The 22,212-nt window shown below is 45.8% G+C and overlaps 1 protein-coding gene across 2 annotated transcripts in view; it reads right to left on the bottom strand.

Moving 5' to 3' along the window:
* Window positions 1–1,628: 1,628 nt before the first annotated feature.
* Window positions 1,629–22,212, bottom strand: part of NPAT (nuclear protein, coactivator of histone transcription) — a 31,982-nt gene continuing 11,398 nt past the window's right edge. Inside the window, exons 9-18 of one of the 2 annotated variants that reach the window (XM_073662205.1) lie at window positions 21,949–22,040; window positions 21,630–21,714; window positions 13,444–13,543; window positions 12,851–12,973; window positions 11,117–12,364; window positions 8,930–9,045; window positions 8,734–8,830; window positions 5,405–5,465; window positions 4,329–5,328; window positions 1,629–2,030 (exon numbers count right to left, since the gene is read on the bottom strand). In XM_073662205.1, coding sequence (XP_073518306.1) covers window positions 1,947–2,030; window positions 4,329–5,328; window positions 5,405–5,465; window positions 8,734–8,830; window positions 8,930–9,045; window positions 11,117–12,364; window positions 12,851–12,973; window positions 13,444–13,543; window positions 21,630–21,714; window positions 21,949–22,040 — 3,006 coding nt within the window. In that variant the 3' untranslated portion in view covers window positions 1,629–1,946. Of the gene's footprint in view, window positions 2,031–4,328; window positions 5,329–5,404; window positions 5,466–8,733; window positions 8,831–8,929; window positions 9,046–11,116; window positions 12,368–12,850; window positions 12,974–13,443; window positions 13,544–21,629; window positions 21,715–21,948; window positions 22,041–22,212 lie in introns of both variants that reach the window. The other variant, XM_073662204.1, reaches the window with a different exon arrangement.

Here is a 22,212-nt window from a genome sequence, read left to right on the forward strand (position 1 = left end):
TTACATTTCTGAATAATATGTGCAACTGTAGTCACAGGAACACCAAGCTGTTTGGAGATGGTCTTATAACCTTTACCTTTAACATGCTTGTCTATAATTTTCTTTCTAATCTCCTGAGACAACTCTTTCCTTTGCTTCCTCTGGTCCATGTTGACTGTGGTACACACCATGTCACCAAACAGCACAGTGAGTGAGTATCTGTAGACCTATATACAGGCCCACTAACTGATTACAAGATTGTAGACAACTGTGATGCTAATTAGTGGACACAACTTGGTTTAACATGTTCCTTTTGTCACATTATTTTCAGGAGTACCATCATTTCTATCCAGGCCTATTTCAGGAGTTTAATTTTTTTTTTAAATTCTGTGGCAGCAGGGTTGAAAAGCAATGTCTACTTTCATTTGTTCATTTTCATAGATTTTTAATTTATTACTTTCGTCTGATTCAAGTTATTTCTGTGACCATTGTGGGTTTTTCTTTCATTAAACAAGGGGTACCAACAATTTTGATCACGTGTGTACACACCATATATGCACACCACCTGCTACATTACATCATATTAAGTTTATATGTATCTGGCTAACCTAGCTGTAGATTATATTTACATACCACCATGTCTCTCCCATTTGTACATAAATCATTTTTAGTGCTTTTATAATTATTTAGGCTTGGATGTGCAACCTTTTTTGTCTGTAATCAAAATAAGGGTATGATGTGAATGCAAAGTGTTTGTAGGGCAGCACGGTGGCTCAGTGGTTACTGGGGTCCTGGGTTCAAATCCCACCAAGGACAACATCTGCAAGGCGTTTGTATGTTCTCCCCGTGTTTCCGTGGGTTTCCTCCCACACTCCAAAGACACACTGATAGGGAATGTAGATTGTGAGCCCCAATTGGGACAGTGATGATAATGTCTGTAAAACGTTGCAGAACATTATAGCGCTTTATAAGCAATGCATAATAAATAATAAAAAAAAAAAAGTGCAATGCACAAGTGTTTCTACATAAGATCCTTCTGTGCGTTCATTGATTTCTCAGTTTTCCTTGCGACTGGTCCTTTTGCCATTACTGTCCAGTAGTATCTATGCATTTCTCCCCTTTTCTTACCTACAGATACTTCTCATAATTTATTGGTTATATATTGGTTATTCTTGATTAATCGGTTATTTATAGTTATACATATACTCTTTTGTTCTCTATTGTTTAGGACAACAATTCAGCAGACCCAAGAATCCCACAAGGTCTTTGTTCAAAATGTTTTGTAAAAAATGGTGACAACGATTCCAAGGTTGAGAAAATATTTCTCCATCACGTACAAAACGTGATGATTTGCCCCAATCTGGGTTTAGTTTAGTGTACTCTTGACAAAAATCCGACTGGGGTCGAAAAGTCGTTTTTTTTTTTTTTTTAAAAAGATGAAGGAATAAATGAGTAATATTTGTAGGCGGAGCGCTGTCACCATTTTTCCTTTCTATACAAGGCTCCTTTTAAGAGCTTGAGCTGAAACATGTAACAAGAATCTGGAATTAGATAACCACCATTTTTAAGCGGTGATATAAAGCTCTTATTATTCCTTAGTGACTTTTAAGATGGATCAACCAGACAAGAATGATAATCACAGTCGGCCATTAACAGACTTGTCTTTTATTATAAGATGTTACCAAAACTGAACTGCCATAAAAGAACATTGGCTGAAAGCTGGAAAAAATGCATCAAAAATATATAAAATTTACAACTGTACTGGGGGGTGTAGGCCAAAGCTGCCGTAATTACAAACTTTGTCCAAGCGTCCAACTATTTACAGCTTGGAAAAGCAACACAAGTGCTATAATATAATAATAATACAAAAGACCGTAACCACTCCGGCCTATTATTTACACATTGTTTGTACATCTTTACACATAATTGCTATAAGGTACATTGTGCACTTTTTCTCTAAATTCACATCATTCATCATAGTGAAGAGACATTAAAAATTTATCCACGTCCATTCCAGCCGGGAAACTGTCCGAGCTCTTCTTACGATGCTTCTGTAAGAGATTAAAGGAAACAAAATGCTGAGTTAGCCAAGATGAAAGTGAAGCTTGTGTTTACATCACATTTCAAAGCTTAAACTGCACAAGCGCTCTCTGCTTGTTCAGGGTCTTGCTATAGTAACTGGCATTTTATTAGGCCTTTGCGACTAGTACTATACAGTAATCTCATGTAGTAACCAATTTCTTGCCACCTAAGAGCCGGCACCTGTGGCACGGTAGCAGAACAGGAGCTGATCTGCAGTACCCGTCAGTGACCACTACATAGGGTGATGAAGCTATAATGTTCCTCAGCCTACATACTGTACCTGCCAAGCTGGTAACAGCTGGTCAAGTTGGCGCTCCGGATCCCCACCAAGAAGGATATTGATGGCCTAAGTCATCAATATCAAAGAAGTGGGAAACCTAATCAAAGGTTACAAATTAATAGTTAAATAGCTTCCAAGTATGCTGAACAGATATTGAGAAACCACTTGCAAAACCCAGAAAGGATATGTGACAAAAGTCTATTAGAAATGAGTAATTCGACTTGCACTGCCTTGTTCCAAAATGTCAAGTCCGGTCATCGGTGGTGCTCAAGAGGCCCCGAGACATCATGGGGGCCGATACGTGTCCAGATGCCTGGTACAAAACCAAAGGCCTGGTGTGATGGACAACCGGACTGGACACAGAACCAGGTCAGAGTGAATCAAATTTCTAGTCTGTATCCACTACATAAAGCATCATACCGAAGAACCTAGTCCTATTATATCAGCTGTGAGCCTTTAACAATTATTTTCATGCAGGTTCATCAATCTTTGCTCATTTCCCTCTGGGTTAACAAAACCCAATTGTTAGGATATCCAATTCAAAGTTGTCTTGGTTACTGTTCCCCTTACAGACTCGACCTCCGAGAGCCCAGCAGATAAGCAGAGTGAAGCTGCCACTGTAAGACTTAGGCTAAGTGCCCACGATGCAGAAATGCTGCAGATTTTTTTCTGCATCTCCCTGGCAGGAAAAGCATGCGGGCTATCAAGTGCTTTTCCAAGTGATTTTAGCATCACTTGGAAAGTGCTTGACAACTTGTTCACACTATATAAATCCATGCAACCGGCATGGATTTATATAGTGTGACCAAGTTAATAGTTAAAAAAAGAATAAAAATGGTAAAAAAAACCTCATTATACTCAACTTCTGATGGCCCGTGGTCTTCTCTCCGGTGCGTCCGGTCTCTTGTACGGCTCGTGGTGGTGTAAAAGGACCTTCCATGACGTCATTTAGTCATGTGACAGCTGTCACATGACTAAATGACATCATGGAAGGTCCTTTTACACCATTGCGAGCCACCAGGGAGCCAGGGCACACCATAGAGGAGACCGGGGGACATCAGAAGGTGAGTATAATGTATTTTATTTACATTTTTTTTTTTACAGGTACTATGGTACCCGGGTCTGGAGGAGAGTCTCCTCTTCTCCAGACCCGGGTACCATCCGCACATTGAATCGCTTAATATCCGCATGTGCACATGTAGTCATGCGGATATTAAGCGATTCAATGCAAGTCAATGGCGGCAATTACGCTGCGTGTCCGCAAAATTAATGGACATGCTGTGTATTTTTCCGCAATGATAATCCGCAGCGGAAACTTCCACAGAATGTGCAAAGCACATGCGGATTATCATTGGGGACCATGGGGCACGTACTACCAAGCGTTTTCGCTGTGGAAATTCAGTGGCAAAAACACTTGAAATAGTGACATAGTGGGCACGCAGCCTTACAATGACAAAGGAGCTAATCCACACGGCTTTGCAAGTCATCCCAATTCCCCTTTTCGGCCACTACGGAGGAGCCACTGCATTAGTCTAAACCAGGGGTGGGGAACCTCATGCCCGCAAGCCGTTTACGGACCTCGATGACCTTTTATCCGGCCCCAGGGCAGGTTTCCGGTCACTGCAAAGCATAGGCCGGCAGCTGTGTTTTGATGGCCACCTGCCTTTTAATGTCTTCTTGCTCTGGGGGCCGGTGCACACAATGTTTACTACTGAACCCTGAGGCGCGTGCAATGAAAGATTACGTCCTGACACCAGCGACAGCGTCAGGATGTACTTTGCGGGCTGCCCCCGAAAGATGGTATAAATATCCAAATGGCCCTTGGCAGAAAAAGGATTTCCCACCCCTGGTTAAACAGTAAAAATTAGACATAGGCTCACAGAGGTCAGATCCCACCGAATCGCCTATTTTATCAGTTTTGATAACCCCATGTAACTTTTGGCTGCAAGAAATACAGTCTAAAATGGCTAAATAAGAGAGGCAGTACCCTAGCTTTCTTCTTTTTCTGTAAATCAGACAGGCTTAAGTGGTCTCTTTTGTGTGACTGTCTCTCATATCCCTCAGTTTCGTCACGCTTTCTCTTTTTAGAAGTGCTCTTGGAAGATTTTACTTGCTGAGAGTTATCCTTTAGAGGAGTGCTTGCCCCAGATTTTGCCAGGGAGGCACGTGACAGTATCATTAGTGTGTGCGCAGCCATATTGACACTGTTCTCGCTACCAGCCTCACTGGCAGGGCTGCATGTGGGGAGATCCGGAGTTGCAGGTGGAAACATTGGTTTTGGAGTGCCACCTTCTTCGTTGTAACGCTTGCTTGACGGGGTTCTTGTCTGATCTACATGGTTTTCCAATGGCCTGTCTTCCAATCCAGAGCCTGGGGTAGGTGGAAAGGGCAAATCTTCCTGAGAGGATTTCTTTGGACTCTGAAACTGCATGCCCTGTAATAACTGGCTGGCTTGTTTCACTAGCGGACTAGTGGGGCAGACTCTTTCTGGGGGCACCTTTTGGGGTGTCTTCCTAAGAAGGTTTGGAAGAGAGGTTTGTTTCCTACCGGTTTCCTGGGGTCGTTTGACATTCTTTTCGCTTTCTTGAGTATTGCTCCTCTTATCGACTTGCGTCGCTCCAGTCTCTACCTGCAGAACATTCTCCTTGTTGCCGAGAGTGCCGCCGCTTGGAGCAACAGGTCTCTTCTCTGTTCCCTGGTCCTTTGTGGTAGCAGGAGTGCTGGAAGCTCTCGGGTTCCCTACTACAGACGGGGCCGTGCATTCAGCTATTTTACTTTCTTTTGACCTAGATGTGGAGACATTTCCCGTATTCTGGACAGAGTCATTCCGATCAGCTTTCTGACTTTTGGAACTTGTTGAGGACGAAGAACCTAACTTGGCTTTGGCTGTAGTTTTCCCATCAAAGAAGAGCACCCTTCGATGAGCTTCTCCTTCTTTGTCAGCAGCAGCATTGGTGCTGTCAGGGTGAGTGGTATCATTTCCTAATCTGTTAAAAGAATAAAAATGCTGTTAATAAATACAAATGTCATCATGAATTTGCCCACGTTTACCCCAGTACTCACCTCTGCACAAAAGAACTGGACAAACCACTTGAATCAGCTGCTGAATTGGATAATGATTTGCCTAGAAAGGGATAAGCACAATAAGAGGATGTACAACTTATGCCAAATAATATTAGTGCCTGAACAATGTAGAGAGGAAGAAAGTTAGCCAAAAGGCTAAAAAAAAATATATTCAAAATTAAACTTTTCAATTAAAGGGAATTTTGACAGCAGCATGATGTAGGGTCAGAGACCCTGATACCAGTGATGTGCCACTTAGCTTACTGGGTGCAACAGTTGTGAAAGAAACCGTTCTATCTGCTGTAGATCTAGCAGAGCTCAGAATGAGACCCGTATAACCCAGCCCACATCACTAATCTCTGTGTACATTTTACAGTGACAGCTGCTATTCAATGCTGGGGGGCAGTGTTGAACCAGGAGCCATGAGGTCAGCTGTCATGTAGTGATAATCTCTTGCTGATAAAACGCTGACTGTACTGAAATAGCAAAACACAGCCCAGTAAGTGACACATTGCTGTAATCAGGATTTCTGCTCCCACATTATGGTGCTCTCAGATTACATAGCAAAAACCTGATGACAGATTCCATTTAAGGTGGTATAGCAGTTTCCCCAAGTTGTTGACATAGGGCTAGGATGTGTTGTAACTTTATGATTGGTGCAAGCAAAAGCCTTAAAGACGTCCTCACTCCATCAGCCCTAAATTGTAGAGGTTGAAGCTTCAGCTACTTGCACACGATGTGCAGCAAAAGCTAAGGAGGAATGCAGCACAACAGCAGGGCCGAGGTCGCCTAACTCTCAGAATCCCGGGGGCTGATGACGTCACCACTTTCAGTTCTACATATATATGTACTACATATATATGTACTACCTATTGAATCCGTTCTACGACCGGGTGGCGAGCATTTTTATTGGTATATGGTCTCCCATGCTGGTATGTGCTGCCCCAATCCCGGTATGCGTGGCACCCCTCATCCCTAATCCCGGTATGCATGGGCCCCTCATCCATATCCTGGTATGCGTGGTCCCCTCACCCCACAATCCTGGTATGCGTGGTCCCCTCACCCCACAATCCTGGTATGCGTGGTCCCCTCACCCCACAATCCTGGTATGCGTGGTCCCCTCACCCCACAATCCTGGTATGCGTGGTCCCCTCACCCCACAATCCTGGTATGCGTGGTCCCCTCACCCCACAATCCTCTTATGCGTGGTCCCCTCACCCCACAATCCTGGTATGTGTGGCCCCCCTCATCCCTTTCACGCTGTACACACACACAAAAAAATAAACAGTTATATTCACCTTTCTTCTCTGTGCTCCAGCGCTTCTGTGTCCTGTTCTGCCGGGGGAGGAGTGCGGCGCCGGAGCACCGCACTGTCCAGCGCCATTTTGCTGAAGACACACTGCAAATTGTCTTCAGTAAAATGGCTCCGGATAGCGCTATGCGCATGCGCCGATCCGATGCCTCACTCCTGCCCTGGTCTCTGGCAAAGAGAGGCGCCGCGGCAACGCTCCCCCCGGTCAGGTAAGTATGGCGCCGGAGATCACGGTATGCGTTCAGTGTCTACGCATACCACGATCTCCGGAGCCATACACTCCTCTTACCTGTAACGGCTGGATGCGTGCTTCTATCAAGAGCCAGACTGCGCGTCACGCACGCGCAGTCTATAAAGGCTTCAGGCAGAGGTACGCTTAGCCGATATTATAGATACAGTATATATAGACACATACATACCCACACACACAGTGAAGGAAATAATTATTTGATCTCTTGCTGTTTTTCTAAGTTTGCCCACTGGCAAAGACATGAACAGTCTATAATTTTAAGGGTAGGGGGAGAAAAAATAAAGAAATAAATAAATCAAGAAAATCACATTGTATAAATTAGATATATTTATTTGCATTTTGCAATGAGAAATAAGTATTTGATCCCTCTGGCAAACAGCAGTCAGACGTTGCTTGTAGTTGATGATGAGGGTTGCGCACATGTCAGGAGGAATTATGGTCCACTCCTCTTTGCAGATCATCTCTAAATAATTCAGATTTTGAGGCTGTCACTTGGTAACTCGGAGCTTCAACTCCCTCCATAAGTTTTCTATGGGATTAAGGTCTGGAGACTGGCTAGGCCACTCCATGACCTTTAATGTGCTTCTTTTTGAGCCACTCCTTTGTTGCCTTGGCTGTATGTTTTTGGTCATTGTCTTGCTGGAAGACCCAGTCACGACCCATTTTTAATGTCCTGGTGGAGAGAAGGAGGTTGTCACTCAGGATTTTACCGGTATATGGCTCCATCCATTCTCCCATTGATGCGGTGAAGAAGTCCTGTACCTTTAACAGAGAAACACCCCCAAAACATAATGTCTCCACCGCCATGCTTGACAGTGGGGATGGTGTTCTTTGGGTCATAGGCAGTATTTATCTTCCTCCAAACACGGCGAGTTGTGTTAATGCCAAAGAGCTCAGTTTTTGTCTCATCTTACCACAGCACCTTCTCCCAATAACTCACAGAATCATCCACGTGTTCATTGACAAACTCCAGACGGGCCTCCACATGTGCCTTCTTGAGAAGGGGGACCTTGTGGGCACTGCAGGATTTTAATCCTTTAAGGCGTAATGTGTTACCAATGGTTTTCTTTGTGACTGTGGTCCCAGCTGCCTTGAGATCATTAACAAATTCTCCCCGTGTAGTTTTAGGCTGATCTCTCACCTTCCTCATGATCAAGGATACCCCACGAGGTGAGATTTTGCATGGTGCCCCAGATCGATGTCGACTGACAGTCATTTTGTATTTCTTCAATTTTCTTACTATTGCACAAACAGTTGTCTCTTTCTCACCCAGCGTCTTACTTATAGTTTTGTAGCCCATTCCAGCTTTGTGCAGATCTATGATTTTGTCCCTGACATCCTTAGAAAACTCTTTGGTCTAGCCCATGTTGTAGAGGTTACAGTCTGACTCATTGAGTCTGTGGACAGGAGTCTTTTATACAGGTGATTATATAAGACAGCTGTCTTTAATGCATGTAACGAGATGATTAGGAGGGTCTAACTTGTCTGTAGGAGCCAGAACTCATAATGGTTTGTAGGGGATCAAATGCTTATTTTTCACTGCAAAAAAAAATAAAAATCAATTTTATACAATATGATTTTCTTGATTTTTTTTTTTTGATATTGTATCTCTCAATGTTAAAATTAACCTACCCTTAAAATTATAGACTGTTCATGTCTTTGTCAATGGGCAAACTTACAAAAACAGCAAGGGATCAAATACTTATTTCCTTCACTGTACATATATTATGCACACACACACATTTTTCAAACAAGCCATCTGAATACCTGCATTTGCACTAGGTCTCGGTGGCTCAGGTTTCTTTGCCCTTGGAGGCAATGGCAGTTTCGGGACTATAGGCTTGGATACAGGAACATGCAGGATCTGCAAGATAAAAAAAAAACAACTATCTTTCCCCGACTTTTAAGTAAAAAGGGTCCATATCGTAACTGTATTGGACACGTAATGGTTATTTCCTATTACCTGATGAGATGGTGCTGTGAAAGTGCTACTATTCTGGCCAACAAGGGACACCGGGAACATCCCCACAACTCCCTGCAAAACATTTGGGACAGGAGATGCGAGTATAATGGTGGAGCCTGGAAGTATAAAAATAGCTTATATTAGCATAAATCATGTCAAAGATATTAAAAAAACATTGTAAATTAATAGTATAGGTCTATAAACACATAAGATACACTTTACATTGTATACAAAACTCTGAAACAGGCTGCCCCCTCAGAAGATGACAAGATACGCCAGGCTCAGAAGAAGGGCAGGACTCCACTGTTACTGAAGCCAGGGTACAAATGTTAGAAAACCCCTTTTAGTGCTTCACGATATCCGCTATACATATACAGAGCAAGTCGGAAGCGGGTGTATGGAGGCGGCTCCTGTCCTATACCCGGCAGGTGATGGCTGTGTATTACAGCCAGGACCTGCCGCTAAGAAGTGATGCTCCGCCTGCGATTGACAGCAGCATTTAAAACAGGTCAACAATCTCTGACAGCGGCATTCAACACGCGCCGGCATGCGTGCGCATCATTCACTCTCCCCACATGACGTTATGTCGGGTCGCCGATAGGCTGTCATGACAGTAGGGGGACAGTGGATGACCCCTGTGGTGCCTGTCATTGCGGGGCTTCAAAGGAGACCTTTTCTGCTATATACAGCGACGCTGTATATAGCATCAGACGATCACAGCTTCAAATCCCCTAAGGAGACTATTAAGAACATTGAAAATAAAGATATTAAAGCACCACTCCAGCAGTTGTTTTTTTGTGTGCTGGAGTGGCGCTTTAAATGTAAGCCCCCTGCCCCCATTCTTGTACTCGCCATCCAGTGACTTCACCTTCTACAGACGCCGCCATCTTGTGAGTGCAGCTTCTGACTGGCCGGAAGTTAGAAGCAAACGTAACAAGTTCTCAATGCAAGTCTATGAGAGCCAGAGCAAGGCTCTCAGACTTGTACTGAAAAGTGACCTCTGACATAAAAAAAAAAAAAAAAGAAAAAAAAAGCCATCACACAGCTCCATCAGCTGAAAAATTAAAACTTTACGAGTCTCGGAAAATGTCAACAACCCCCACCAATTTTTTTTTTTTTTTTTTGCAAGTTTGTGTTTTTTTCCCCCACTAAAATAATAATAAAAAAAAAAAAAAATGGACATGAATGGTATTACCATAATCATACTGATGAGCAGAATCATATTGCAAGGTCATTTTTACCACAAAATGTACACCGTAAAAAACAATGTCAGAATTGCGTTTTGTTTTTTTTCACAATTTTTCCCCACTTGGAATTTTTTAACCATTTTCCAGTACACTATGTGGTAAGATGAATGGTGTCATTCAAAAGTACAACTTGTCCTGCAAAAAAACAAGACTTCATATGTCTAAGTGGACAGAAAAATAAAAGTTACGGATGTGGTAAGGAGGAAAAAACGGAAACACAAAAATGGAAATTGGCTGCAAAGTGAAGGAGTTAAGGACACAAACTGACTTAGAAGTGGAAGACTGTTTTAGATTTATAAGCAATCCATTTCAGTAAATTGACCTGAAACAAAGGAGGCCGACTTTAAGAAGGGGAAACCAAGTTAAAATATTAGGACTTGTCTTAAGACAATCTATGAACCCCCCCATCACTCAAATTTCCAGAACTTTACAAAACTTTCAGCTTCACTAATCTACTTAAAAAAAAAAAAAAAAACTATTTTGATGGACAGATTTCTCCTGACTTTGTCGAACACATTCAACGTTCGTGTTTTTTCAATTGGAAAAGCAGAAAGGCTGCTGACAGACAACTCTGGCGGTGGCTTATTTCCCAGAGAACAAACTGGTTGGATGTCTGAATTCAAAGTGAAAAAAAAGTCGACACTCCATACACCACACAAACACTCCCACCAGTATCAGTCGGTAGGGCCAACTTTAATAAAATCGGTATGGGGGCCCTACAAACTAGTTTGTCCTTACTCTGGATCTTTGGTCCAAGCTCAAGAACTTCACTGTTGCAATCCTTTCAAATGGATCTATGGCATCTCAAACGTTTCCTCTTTAACACCGACCTCCCTAAGTATATCTCATTTATTTTACCATGCAAGAACATTATTAAAAAGAAATATATTATACATTTTAAACACTTCAGCTTTGATGTCTGTAAAGCACACTCACACACCTTGAGGAAGTTTTGGTGACATGGTCTGTCCGATGGAGTAAATGTTGCCAGGTCTGGGAGGAGTCTGAAAAAGACTTGGCTGCTTTTGGCTGGCAGCAGAACTTTTGGACACCATCAGAACATTAGGAGGCATGGTCGGACCACAACTGTTAAAGTAAATGTTACCAGTCTGTGCGAACGAGGCGCTGGTTGCTGGCATTAGCTGTATAACATTGTTTTCTCCTGTGCTATTAGACGCCCCGGAAATGGAATAAATGGCGCAGTCTCCACTTAATGCATTGACGCTTACGGTGGCATCGTTTGACGGAGTCACCAGCTGAGCTGGCTCTCCAACAACGGGCGAGTCTGTAAGATCAATGATGGCATTTTCCTGGGATGGAATAACTCTTGTCAGATCTGGACTTTTCACTAGAGGTGATAATATAATAGTAGCATAATTCTCTTCATTTATACTTTTCACAGCGTCGTGTATTTCTGGATCTTCGGGCAAACACTCGGTGAAGTTGAGCGTTATGATGCTGGAGTCGTCTAGAACTGTTTGGCTGGTACTTGGCACAGAACTACAGGGGGCTGAAGTCTCGGGGGCCGCACTGCTTTGCCCAGGACATGGTGGGAAATCAGTATTTTGCACCGGTTGCGGCTTTGCAGCAGGTGATATGGATTCAGCTACAACTAATTGCGGGTTTGTTGCAGAATTACAGGGTTTATTCGATGGACTAGGTGTTGAGCTCTTTGTTGCTCGATCATCCATTTGTGGAGTCTCTGATGGAATTATTGGGTCATTCTTACTGGTTTCCTGTTGCATTACATGTGGAGGAGTCCCAGTGATAGTCACCTCAGTGCTTGCAATGCCTTCTGGCTCCTCATTAACAGTCCTTATAATTGATTTATCTGCAACCACTGTGCTTGGTAGTGAAATATCCTCTGCCATGTGAAAACCATATGCTGCTTCATCCTTAGGAGGAGAGGTGTTCTTCATTTCAATGTCTTGTGTATCGAGCACCACATCACCACCTGATAAATCTGAGCTGGTCTCCCCATCGGTAATTATTACAGCAACGTTGCAGTGGCTGTCACCTGAGCTTTGATCCCCTGAATTGGACTTTTCGTTTGCACAAGCTTGTTGGGAAGTACTAGGAAGTGGAGAAGTTTGGTCCATGGAGAATTTTCCATTACGTTGGCCAGCTAAGTTGTCACCATCATTTCCCTTTGAGCAGACATCGATTTTCTTAGTAGATTCTGACGGACCTGCTGTGAGAAACCCTTCAGTTAATAGAAGGTAAAGATGCAATATAAAACATAAAAGGTCCGAGATTCATCAAAGTGTTTTGGCCAGAAATCAGGAGTAAAACACTTTAACAAGTCATAAAAATATTTGGCGTTTTCACGGTGACATCATGACGAGCTGCGGCAAATCTTACGTTACAAATCTTACTCCAATCCCTGACTTTATAAGATTAGCAACGAGGCGAACGCCACTTTTCAGACGCTCCAGATTCATTTTTCATCATTAAAACAGTGAATGTGATATGTAATGTAGGGAAAAGCTTCACATATTTTAATATGCAATCTACAGAACAGATTACACATCTGCTGCACACACGTTACTCATACAAGCTGGTCTGAGAAAGGTCAGTCTTCCCCCTTTGTACTCCATGGTAGATACTATCGTAACTACAAAACATCTCCCCTGATGTGATCTATAGTGCCCAAATAGTGCAAAAGCAGACTCACCGCTATCCACGTCCAGCAATCTTTCCACAACATCTTGTTTTTTTCCTTTTTCACTCACATTCTTAGGATCATTATTACTGGCGGAGGAGTCTCGGGGCGATACTTTTGGAGCTTTGGATGTAACTGCAAAGCATTTATTAGATAAACTATTCAATCAGCAAGATGGCAATAAAATAATAATAATCATCTTTATTTTTTATATAGCGCTAACATATTCCGCAGCGCTTTACATACATTATGGTCGCTGTCCCCATCGGGGCTCAGAATCTAGATTCCCTATCAGGATGTCTTTGGAGTGTGGGAGGAAACCGGAGAACCCGGAAGAAACCCATACAAACACGGGGAGAACATACAAACACGGGGAGAACATACAAACACGGGGAGAACATACAAACACGGGGAGAACATACAAACACGGGGAGAACATACAAACACGGGGAGAACATACAAACTCCTTGCAGATGTTGTCCTTGGTGGGATTTGAACCATAAAGACACAACCTCCTTTTTACATAGGCTGAACATTTATAAGCAGCTGTAAAGCCATCAAGACATGCTGCACTTATGGCACAAATGTATACTATGAAAACTTACCACATGCAAATAGATCATACAGCTCCTGGAAGTCGGGGTCCAATTCTGTTTGTGTTAAGATGTCGTGGATGGCCTCCTCAGACATATGCATCTCCCCTCCCTGTAAGAACAGACACTCAGGCTATTAGACACTTTTCTGCTAGACCTAGACACATATATACACGTGTGTGTGTGTGTGTGTGTGTGTGTGTGTGTGTGTGTGTGTGTGTGTGTGTGTGTGTGTGTGTGTGTGTGTGTGTGTGTGGTCGGGAAGGGGTGCATGACCCATGACGTAAACTTATTTTATGGCGATCATGCAGGGCCCAGGAGCTGTACCTGCCAGAACGCCGCAGAGAGCTCGGCATAAGTAATAGCCAAGCTCCCGCTGTCATGGCCAGAACCAATTCCTGCACCAGCCTGGGCCATTTAACCCCCTAAATGCTGCAATCGATATCGCAACTTCTAGGGAGATGGGAGAGGAAGGGGTCTCCCTCTCCCTTCCAATCGGCACAACAGTGACATCATCGCAAGGGTCCGATAGTGGTCATGGCAACCTCCAGGTTTGCCAGCTATGGCAAGCCTGTTAGATCATGCTGAGAGCAAAGTCTAAGTGGCTTCTGTCAGTGCAGCACTGACCGGTATAATGCCTTGCAATACTGGTGCAATGTACAAGCACTACAACGTACGGGCACCACATCCACTGCTCCTTCTCTCTAGAAAACACCCATGGAGTCAAACCATCAATACTCCTGTAGATAAATTCCCAAAGGGGTATAATTTTCAAAATGGGGTCACTTGAGGGGGATTCTGCATGTAGGGGCTCTGTATATGGAGTCTGCAAACTATTCCAGGAAAATCTGCGCTCCAGGAGGCAAACAGCGCTCCGTCCCTCCCGAGTCTCGCCGTGTGGCTAGGCAGTACTGTACAGCCACATATAGGGTGGAGCTATTTTTACTTATTTCCCTGCATGAAAATGTAAAATCTGGAGCTAAAACATTTTTTGTGGTAAAAATATAATTAATTTTTCTTCACTGCCCACTGGTATAAAATTCTGTGACCCACCTGAGGTGTCAATATGATCACTGCACCCCTAGATGAATTCATTGAGAGAGGCAGTTTGTAAAATGGGGTCACTTATGGGGGGGGGAAGGTTCGGCTGATCTGGAACCTCAAGGGCTCTGCAAATGTGACATGTCATCCTCAAACCAGTCCAGTAAAATCTGAACTCCAATATGGCGCTCCTTCCCTTCTGAGCTTTGCACTGTGCCTCAAAAGTAGTTCCCAATGACTTGTAGGGTGTTGGAGCGCTCAGGAGAAATTGCACAAGGTCCATTTTTTCTATTAACCCTTACAAAAATTAAAAACTTGGGGCTAAAACATTTTAGTGGTAAAAGAGGGATTTTTGGTACTCACCGTAAAATCTCTTTCTTGGAGCCTTCATTGGGGGACACAGGACCATGGGTGTATGCTGTTGTCGCTAGGAGGTTGACACTAAGCAAATAAAGAAAATAGCTCCTCCTCCGCAGTATACACCCGCCTACAGGCACCAAGCTCACCAGTTAGTGGCTAAAGCAGTAGGAGGAACAGAAAACAATTAACTATGCAATGCCCAACGGGGCACAACCATGAAAACTAAATTTGATGCCCAACAGGGCCAACTGTACCCATGCCCAAAATCAGGGAGGGTGCTGTGTCACCCAATGAAGGCTCCAAGAAAGATTTTAAGGCGAGTACCAAAAATCCCTCTTTTTTATCGCTTCATTGGGGGACACAGGACCATGGGACGTCCAAAAGCAGTCCCTAGGGTGGGAGAACAAAAGATAGCCACAGACTAGGTCTGACTGCAGGCAACCACTGCCTGCAGAACCTTCCGTCCAAGACTGGCATCAACTGAGGAATAAGTGTGGACCTTGTAAAACCTTGAAAAGGTGTGGAGTGAAGACCATGTTGCGGCCTTACAGATCTGAGAAGCTGAAGCCTGATGGCGAACAGCCCAAGAGGCCCCCACCGCCCAGGTGGAGTGAGCCCTTACCCCCAGAGGGGGAGATTTGGCCGAGACGCGATAATCCTCCAAGATGGTCGAACGTAGCCAACGGGCGATGGTTGACTTGGAAGCAGGAAGACCCTTGCGACGCCCTTCAGGGATGACAAACAGGGCGTCCGAACGCCGAAGGGAAGCCGTTCTAGAAAGGTACACACGTAAAGCTCTGACCAGATCCAGTTTGTACAGGGATTTCTCCCGTGGGTGCACTGGGGCCGGACAGAAGGAAGGCAAAACAATGTCCTCATTGATGTGGAAAGAGGAGACTACTTTTGGCAAAAAAGAAGGCACTGACCTGAGCACTACCTTGTCTTGATGGAAGACCAGAAAAGGCGACCGACGAGAGGGCTGCAAGCTCTGCAACCCTCCTAATAGAGGTAACAGCCACCAGAAAAGCCACCTTCCAGGAGAGAAGAGAGGCTGAGATGTCCTGAATGGGTTCAAACGGGGGCTGTTGAAGGATGCTCAGGACCATATTAAGGTTCCATGGATCCACCGGGGGGCAATAAGGCGGCACCAGGTGAGCCACCCCTTGTAGAAACGTTTTGACCTGAGGACGGAAAGCCAAGTTGCGTTGGAATAGAATGGACAAGGCCGAAACTTGGCCTTTGAGAGTGCTTAGAGAGTCCCGCTTCCAGGCCAGACTGAAGAAAGGCCAAAATGACAGGTAGCGAAAAGGACATGGGAGCTAGCTGATCCTTCACGCAGTGACGAAAAAAGGCTCTCCAGGTTCTGTGGTATACGCGCGAGGTTGCGGGTTTCCTGGCACTAATTAGGGTCTGGATGACGTTGTCCGCCAAATCCGCCTTCTTCAACACTGCGGCCTCAACGGCCATGTCATTACATTCAGAGAACGAGAACTCTGATGAAGAATAGGCCCGGTCCGGTAGTCTCCAGGAGGAGTCGACGAGCAGGTTTACTAGATCCTGCGTACCAGACGAGTCTGGGCCAATCCGGGGCTACTAGAATTACCGGTACTCCTTCTGTCTTGATCTTTTTGACGACCCAAGGGATCAATGGTAGAGGGGGAAAAAGATAGGGCAGCTGGAACCAAGACCATGAAATGACTAGCACGTCTTGAGCGATCGCAAGGGGATCGTGGGACCGGGCTACAAAGGATGGAATCTTGTGGTTTAACCGACAAGCCATGAGGTCGACGTCAGGCGTGCCCCATCGTAAGCAAATCTGATTGAACACCTCAGGATGGAGAGACCATTCTCCTGAGGAAGTCGGCCACCCAATTGTCGACCCCCGGGATGTGGACTGCTGAGATTGCTGGAACTGTGTTCTCGGCCCAAACTAGCACTCTTGCCACCTCATTCAAGGCGGACTTGCTGCGCGTTCCTCCCTGACGGCTTATGTACGCCACAGCCGTGGCGTTGTCCGATTGTACGCGGACTGGGAACCCTGCAAGAATATCCTGCCAGTGACGCAACGCCAGGTAGATTGCCCTTATCTCTAATATATTGATCTATAGGGAGACTTCGTGGAGACTCCAACAGCCCTGCAAAGTGAGGTGGAGGAAGACTGCCCCCCAACCGATGAGGCTGGCATCGGTCGTGACCACCTGCCAGCGAAGAGGTAGGAATGACCTCCCGGGTCTGAAGGAAGAAGGGCGAGTCCACCATATTAATGACCTTCTGACATGAAGAGGTAACCTGATGCGTCGATCTAGAGACGACGGATTCTTGTCCCATGCCGAGGTCCCATGTTTGAGGTCTAGGATCGGACGTAGTGAGCCGCCCTTTTTAGGAACGACGAAAAGATTGGAGTAAAAACCGGAAAACCTTTCCTGAAGGGGGACTGGAACTAGGACTCCTGAGCGCAGAAGGGAGGCAATGGCCTGAAGGAAACCGGGAAGCAGAGCTGGATGCGGGGGGCGGGACCTGAGAAATCGTGTTCCTGGTATGGCGTTGAACTCGATCTTGTAGCCGGCGGTCACAATCTCCTTGACCCAGGCATCCTCTATTGCCAAGACCCAAGGGTCTCGGAACAGAAGTAGACGGCCACCCACCCTGGGAGAAATCCCAGGTGGGAGTGACCCGTCATGCTGAGGAAAATCTGTTGGATCGTGATCGGGATCCAGAGGGCTTGGAAGAGCGACCCTTTGCGCGCCAGTTGGGAGTGGGCCTAAAGGTAGGTTTACGTCTCTCTTGCTGTGCTGGGGTACGGTCCTGCTGAGAGGAGGGTCCCGGTTGAGCGAACCGACAAAAGGACCGGAACTGAAGGGAATGTTTCCTAGGAAAGGGGCGATTAGGTCTCGGCTGGAGAAGGGAAGTGCTCTTGCCCCCAGTGGCATCAGAGATGATCTGGTCTACCTTAGACCCAAACAGCCAAGAGCCCTGAAACGGGAGATTTGTTAGTGATTTTTTGGAGGCCGGGTCGGCGTTCCAAGCCTTTGCTAGAGACGCGGGCTGAACAGGTAGCGGCGTCAAGTGACGCCGTGAGGAGATATTTCCTTGCGTGGGCGATCTGATCCGCTAGGTCAGCCAGATCGTCTGGGGAAGCCCCTGTTAGGATGCCCTGCCTATGCTGTTTGGCCCATGCGGAGACTGCTTTTGATACCCAAGTTGAGGCGAAGGAAGGACACAGGGAGGTGCCAGCAGCCTCGAAGGCTGACTTAGCCAAGGCCTCAACCTGTCTATCCGTAGTGTCCTTGAGGGAGGAACCGTCTGGAAGAGACAGTACAGTCTTAGACGAGAGACAGGAGGATCCACAGAAGGGGACTCCGTCCATCTGCTGACGAGGTCGTGGTTAAAGGGGTATAGCATGTCTGTTTCTTTCCAGTGAAGCGCTTTTCTGGATGCTCCCATTGTTTCTGAAAGACACCATCAAATTCTGAATGGTTAGAAAAGGTGCGTGCCGGGCGCTTGATTCTCTTGAAGGAAACGGAGTAGTCCTGAGAAGGGCTCTCGTCCTCTTTAACATGCAGAGTCTGATTGACGGCCGATATAAGGCTGTCAACCATGTCCTGGATTCTAGAATATTGGTCCGTGTCGGATCCAGAGTCAGAATCTGATGCAGTGTCTGATCCCGGAGCGACCTCTGGGGAAGAGGTGTGAGATGCAGGGAGCAATTTGGAGTCTGGAGAGCTGGAAGATGAACTTGTGTGAGTCCGAGAACGTGCCCTCGGTCTGCCCTTAGGAGGAGGGGGCAGGGGTGCCTGCGAATCGTCCGTGGGAACGTTAGGAGCACTGGTGGCTGTGGATAGCATGGGCAAGCGTTCCAGGACCTGCACCAGAGATTGAGATACCTTGGTGAAGTCAGAGACAGACTGGGACATAGCAACAGCCCACTCCGGAGGAGGGAGAGTTACTTCGTCCTGGGCGGCAGGGGGATCTTGGGGTGCCAGCATGGTGGGAGGCTTGCAGGTCGAGCAGAAAGCCGTTGTCAGACCCGCGGGCCACTTAGTACTGCAAAGAGCACAGGCGTAGTATTGTGACTGTGGGAGCGGGACGGACAGAAAGCTCCCTGGGTTTGGGCATATGTGCCTAACCAGTAATACTGCAGAGGAGGGAGCCTGTGGACAGGAAAGGGTGTGTGTAGGTGCCAGAGCAGGGCCTACCCGGTCTGGAATGTCCACGGTCCCGTATCCCCTGTCGGAAACTCCAGAGCTGCGGAGACAGGAGCAGGGCTGCGGTGATGAGGCAGTCAGACAGTGATGCTGCCGGAGCCAGAACAGAGAGCAGCGTAGAGGGGCGGGGCAAGAGCAGAGCGTGCTGCCCTGAGTAACCTAGGGGAGCCGAGGCTCTGATAGGCAGAAGGAATGGGGGCGGGCTTAAGAACCCAGCCGCTGATAGGTCCCCGGGAGAACTGTGGGCGTGGCGGAAGCGTCACATTGCTCCTCGGTCCCCGATTGCCAGAGGGGGCGTATACCCGCCGGTAAGAGGAACACCCCACCCAAGAAGCCCCCCAACGGAGAAAGCACGGGCAGATTTGCCGCGCAAAAAGGAAAAAGAATGGGGGGGGGGTTTGTGGGGGACGCCATGCTGCGGGAGATGCGAGGAGAGGGGGCGTGGCCAGGGAAGCGCTGCTGTAAGTGAGCGTCGGTGGAGATGTGATGCCCCAATTAATAATCCACGGGATTTACAGGACCCGCTGGCAGGCAACTCTGTGCCATATCCAGTGTTCTGAGGGACCTGGGGGGCTGCGGTTGTAAGGCAGCAGGAGTGGGAGGGATTACCTTTGTTAGAGGTCCCGATGCCTCTTCTTCCTCTCCCCTTCTGAGGATGGTCACAGGAGGTCCTCCGTGGATAGGGGGGATCCTGGCTCTTCCTCCTTCCCGCACTGACTGGTACTGGACAGTGCAGGAGACGGTGTCGACCCCAGAATCAGTGGGAAGGTCACCGCAGTGACCACCGTCTCCCTCCCAGGCGGGGGCTGGGGTGGGGAATAGGCAAGGACTGGCCACCGGGAATCACCCTGAGACACCTAGAAGTGACAGGGGATAGGTCCTGCCCAGCGGGTCCGAGAGTGGGCGATGTGGGAAATGCCACACTGCTCTCTCGGTCGCTTGAGAATGGGGATAACAGGGGACGCAGTGTTCCCTGTTAACCATGAAGAGCTGTATCTGAAAAATAAAAAACAAAGATTAATAAAACACAACAGGGTTGGATCAGTTAGGATCCAGGTCTACCTCCTACAGGCACTAAGCTTAAACTGGTGAGCTTGGTGCCTGTAGGCGGGTGTATACTGCGGAGGAGGAGACATTTCTTTTTTTGCCTAGTGTCAACCTCCTAGCGACAACAGCATACACCCATGGTCCTGTGTCCCCCAATGAAGAGAAAATATAATTATTCTTTTTTCACCGCCTAATGGTATAAAATTCTGTGACACATGTGGTGTCAATGTGATCACTGCACCCCTAGATTAATTCACTGGGGGGTGTTGTTTGCAAAATTAGGTCACTTATAGGGGTTCTGCTCAACCACATATTGGGTACTGGTGTACTCAGGAGAAATTGCAAAAATTGTATCGCTCGTTTTCTACTATAATCCCTTCTGAAAATTAAAACTTTGGGACCAAGACTTTTTTTTAGTGGAAAAATAGTAATTTTACATTTACTCAGCCTAATGTTAAAAACGCTCACTACACCCCCAGATGAATTTCTCGAGAGGTGAAGCTACCAAAATGGTGTCACTGTGGGGGGTTTCCACTATTTATGCCCATCAAGGGCTCTCCAAATGCAACATGGCTTCCGCTAATTTTCGAATTCCAAAAGGAGAACAGTGCTCCTTCCCTTGTGAGCCCTGCCGTGCACCCAAACAGTAGTTTTCCCCCACATATTGGGTATCAGTGTACTCAGGAGAAATTGCACAACAAATTGTATGGTCCATTTTCTTCTGTTACCGTTCCGAAAATGCAAAATCCAAAAGCAACAATTCTGCGGAAAAAAAATAATTTCATTTTTTCCTTTTAACTAGCTTTAATTCCTGTGAAGCACCTGAACGGTTAATAAACTTCTTGAATGTAGTTTTGAGAACTTAGGGGGTGTATTTTTCAAAATGGTGTCACTTTTGGGTATTTTCTGTCATAGAGGTCCCTCAAAGTCACTTTGTGAATTTTGTTGGAAAAACAAGAAATTGCTGATCAACTTTTAACCCTTCTAACTCCCTAACAAAAAAAAAGTTATGTTTCAAAAATGACGCTGATGTAAAAGTAGACAAGTGGTAAATGTTATTTACTATTTTGTGATATAACTATCTGGTTTAAGGGCATAACAATTCAAAGTTTGAAAACTGCAAAATTTTGGCCAAAATTCCAATATTTTCAAATAAGCGCAAAAAATAACGCAGAGATACTACCTGCTGCAAACACTCAGCATGCGCACACACCCTTCGGACATTATTGGTAATAAGTGTTGTTTAGTAAAATGAACCAGCTGCAGACAGGCGATACGCACCCTTTAAAAGGAGTAACCCAGCTCCGCTGACTTCCACATTGTGAGGCGCATGTACACATCTAATGGGCCGAGTGTGCGAGCGGCAGATATTGTGCACCGATTCTATTCGTTAGAATATGGACTACAGGACAATATCTGCTTCTCAAGCACTGGACCTGGCAGATGTGTAGACGTGATGTCACCGGACCCGCTCATCTCCCAACGCCGAAGAGAGTGGAGGCGGATTACCCCTTTAAAGAGAATAGACGCTAGATATAAAGTTACCTGGAGGCCAAGAATCTCATCAATGGAAGCATCTTGTTCGGCAATCGTTCCTTCTGTATGTTTTGAGCTCTGTGCAGCCGATTCACTTAGAAAGAGGAATAACAGCGTTAATTACAGCCAGCGCTAGATGTTTAGTATAATGAAGACTTTACATATAATCTATTACACATTTTATAGGATCAATCTTAAACAATAAGGGAAACAAAACCATATCATCCAAGCTTGTACTCTCATTCCATCAAACAGGTATCCAGGAATAATCCATGTAGTAATGAGCGGAGTGTCTACTGTCACCCGCTGAACACACACACACTCTTACCCTCCAAGAAACTTGTTGATATTCTCTGCCAGCTTCTCTTGAAGGCTCTTATTGCTTAAAATCTTTTCCCTGGCGTTTTCAATTACCATTTGCTAAAAAGTAAAAAATAACCAGGTCACAAATCTGTGTAAGAGCTCGTTCCCATGTTGGTGTTTCAAGAACATGCTTTATCCGTTCTTATAAAGAATGGCGCACAGATACATTATGGTATATAGCCATTTTTACAATTTTTTATTTTGTGTACCGATCTGCAAAGAATTTTTT

This window comes from Phyllobates terribilis, unplaced genomic scaffold (genome assembly GCF_046119375.1).
Source record: "Phyllobates terribilis strain yellow unplaced genomic scaffold, ASM4611937v1 Scaffold_2__4_contigs__length_985480577, whole genome shotgun sequence".
NCBI classification, from domain to species: Eukaryota; Metazoa; Chordata; class Amphibia; order Anura; family Dendrobatidae; genus Phyllobates; species Phyllobates terribilis.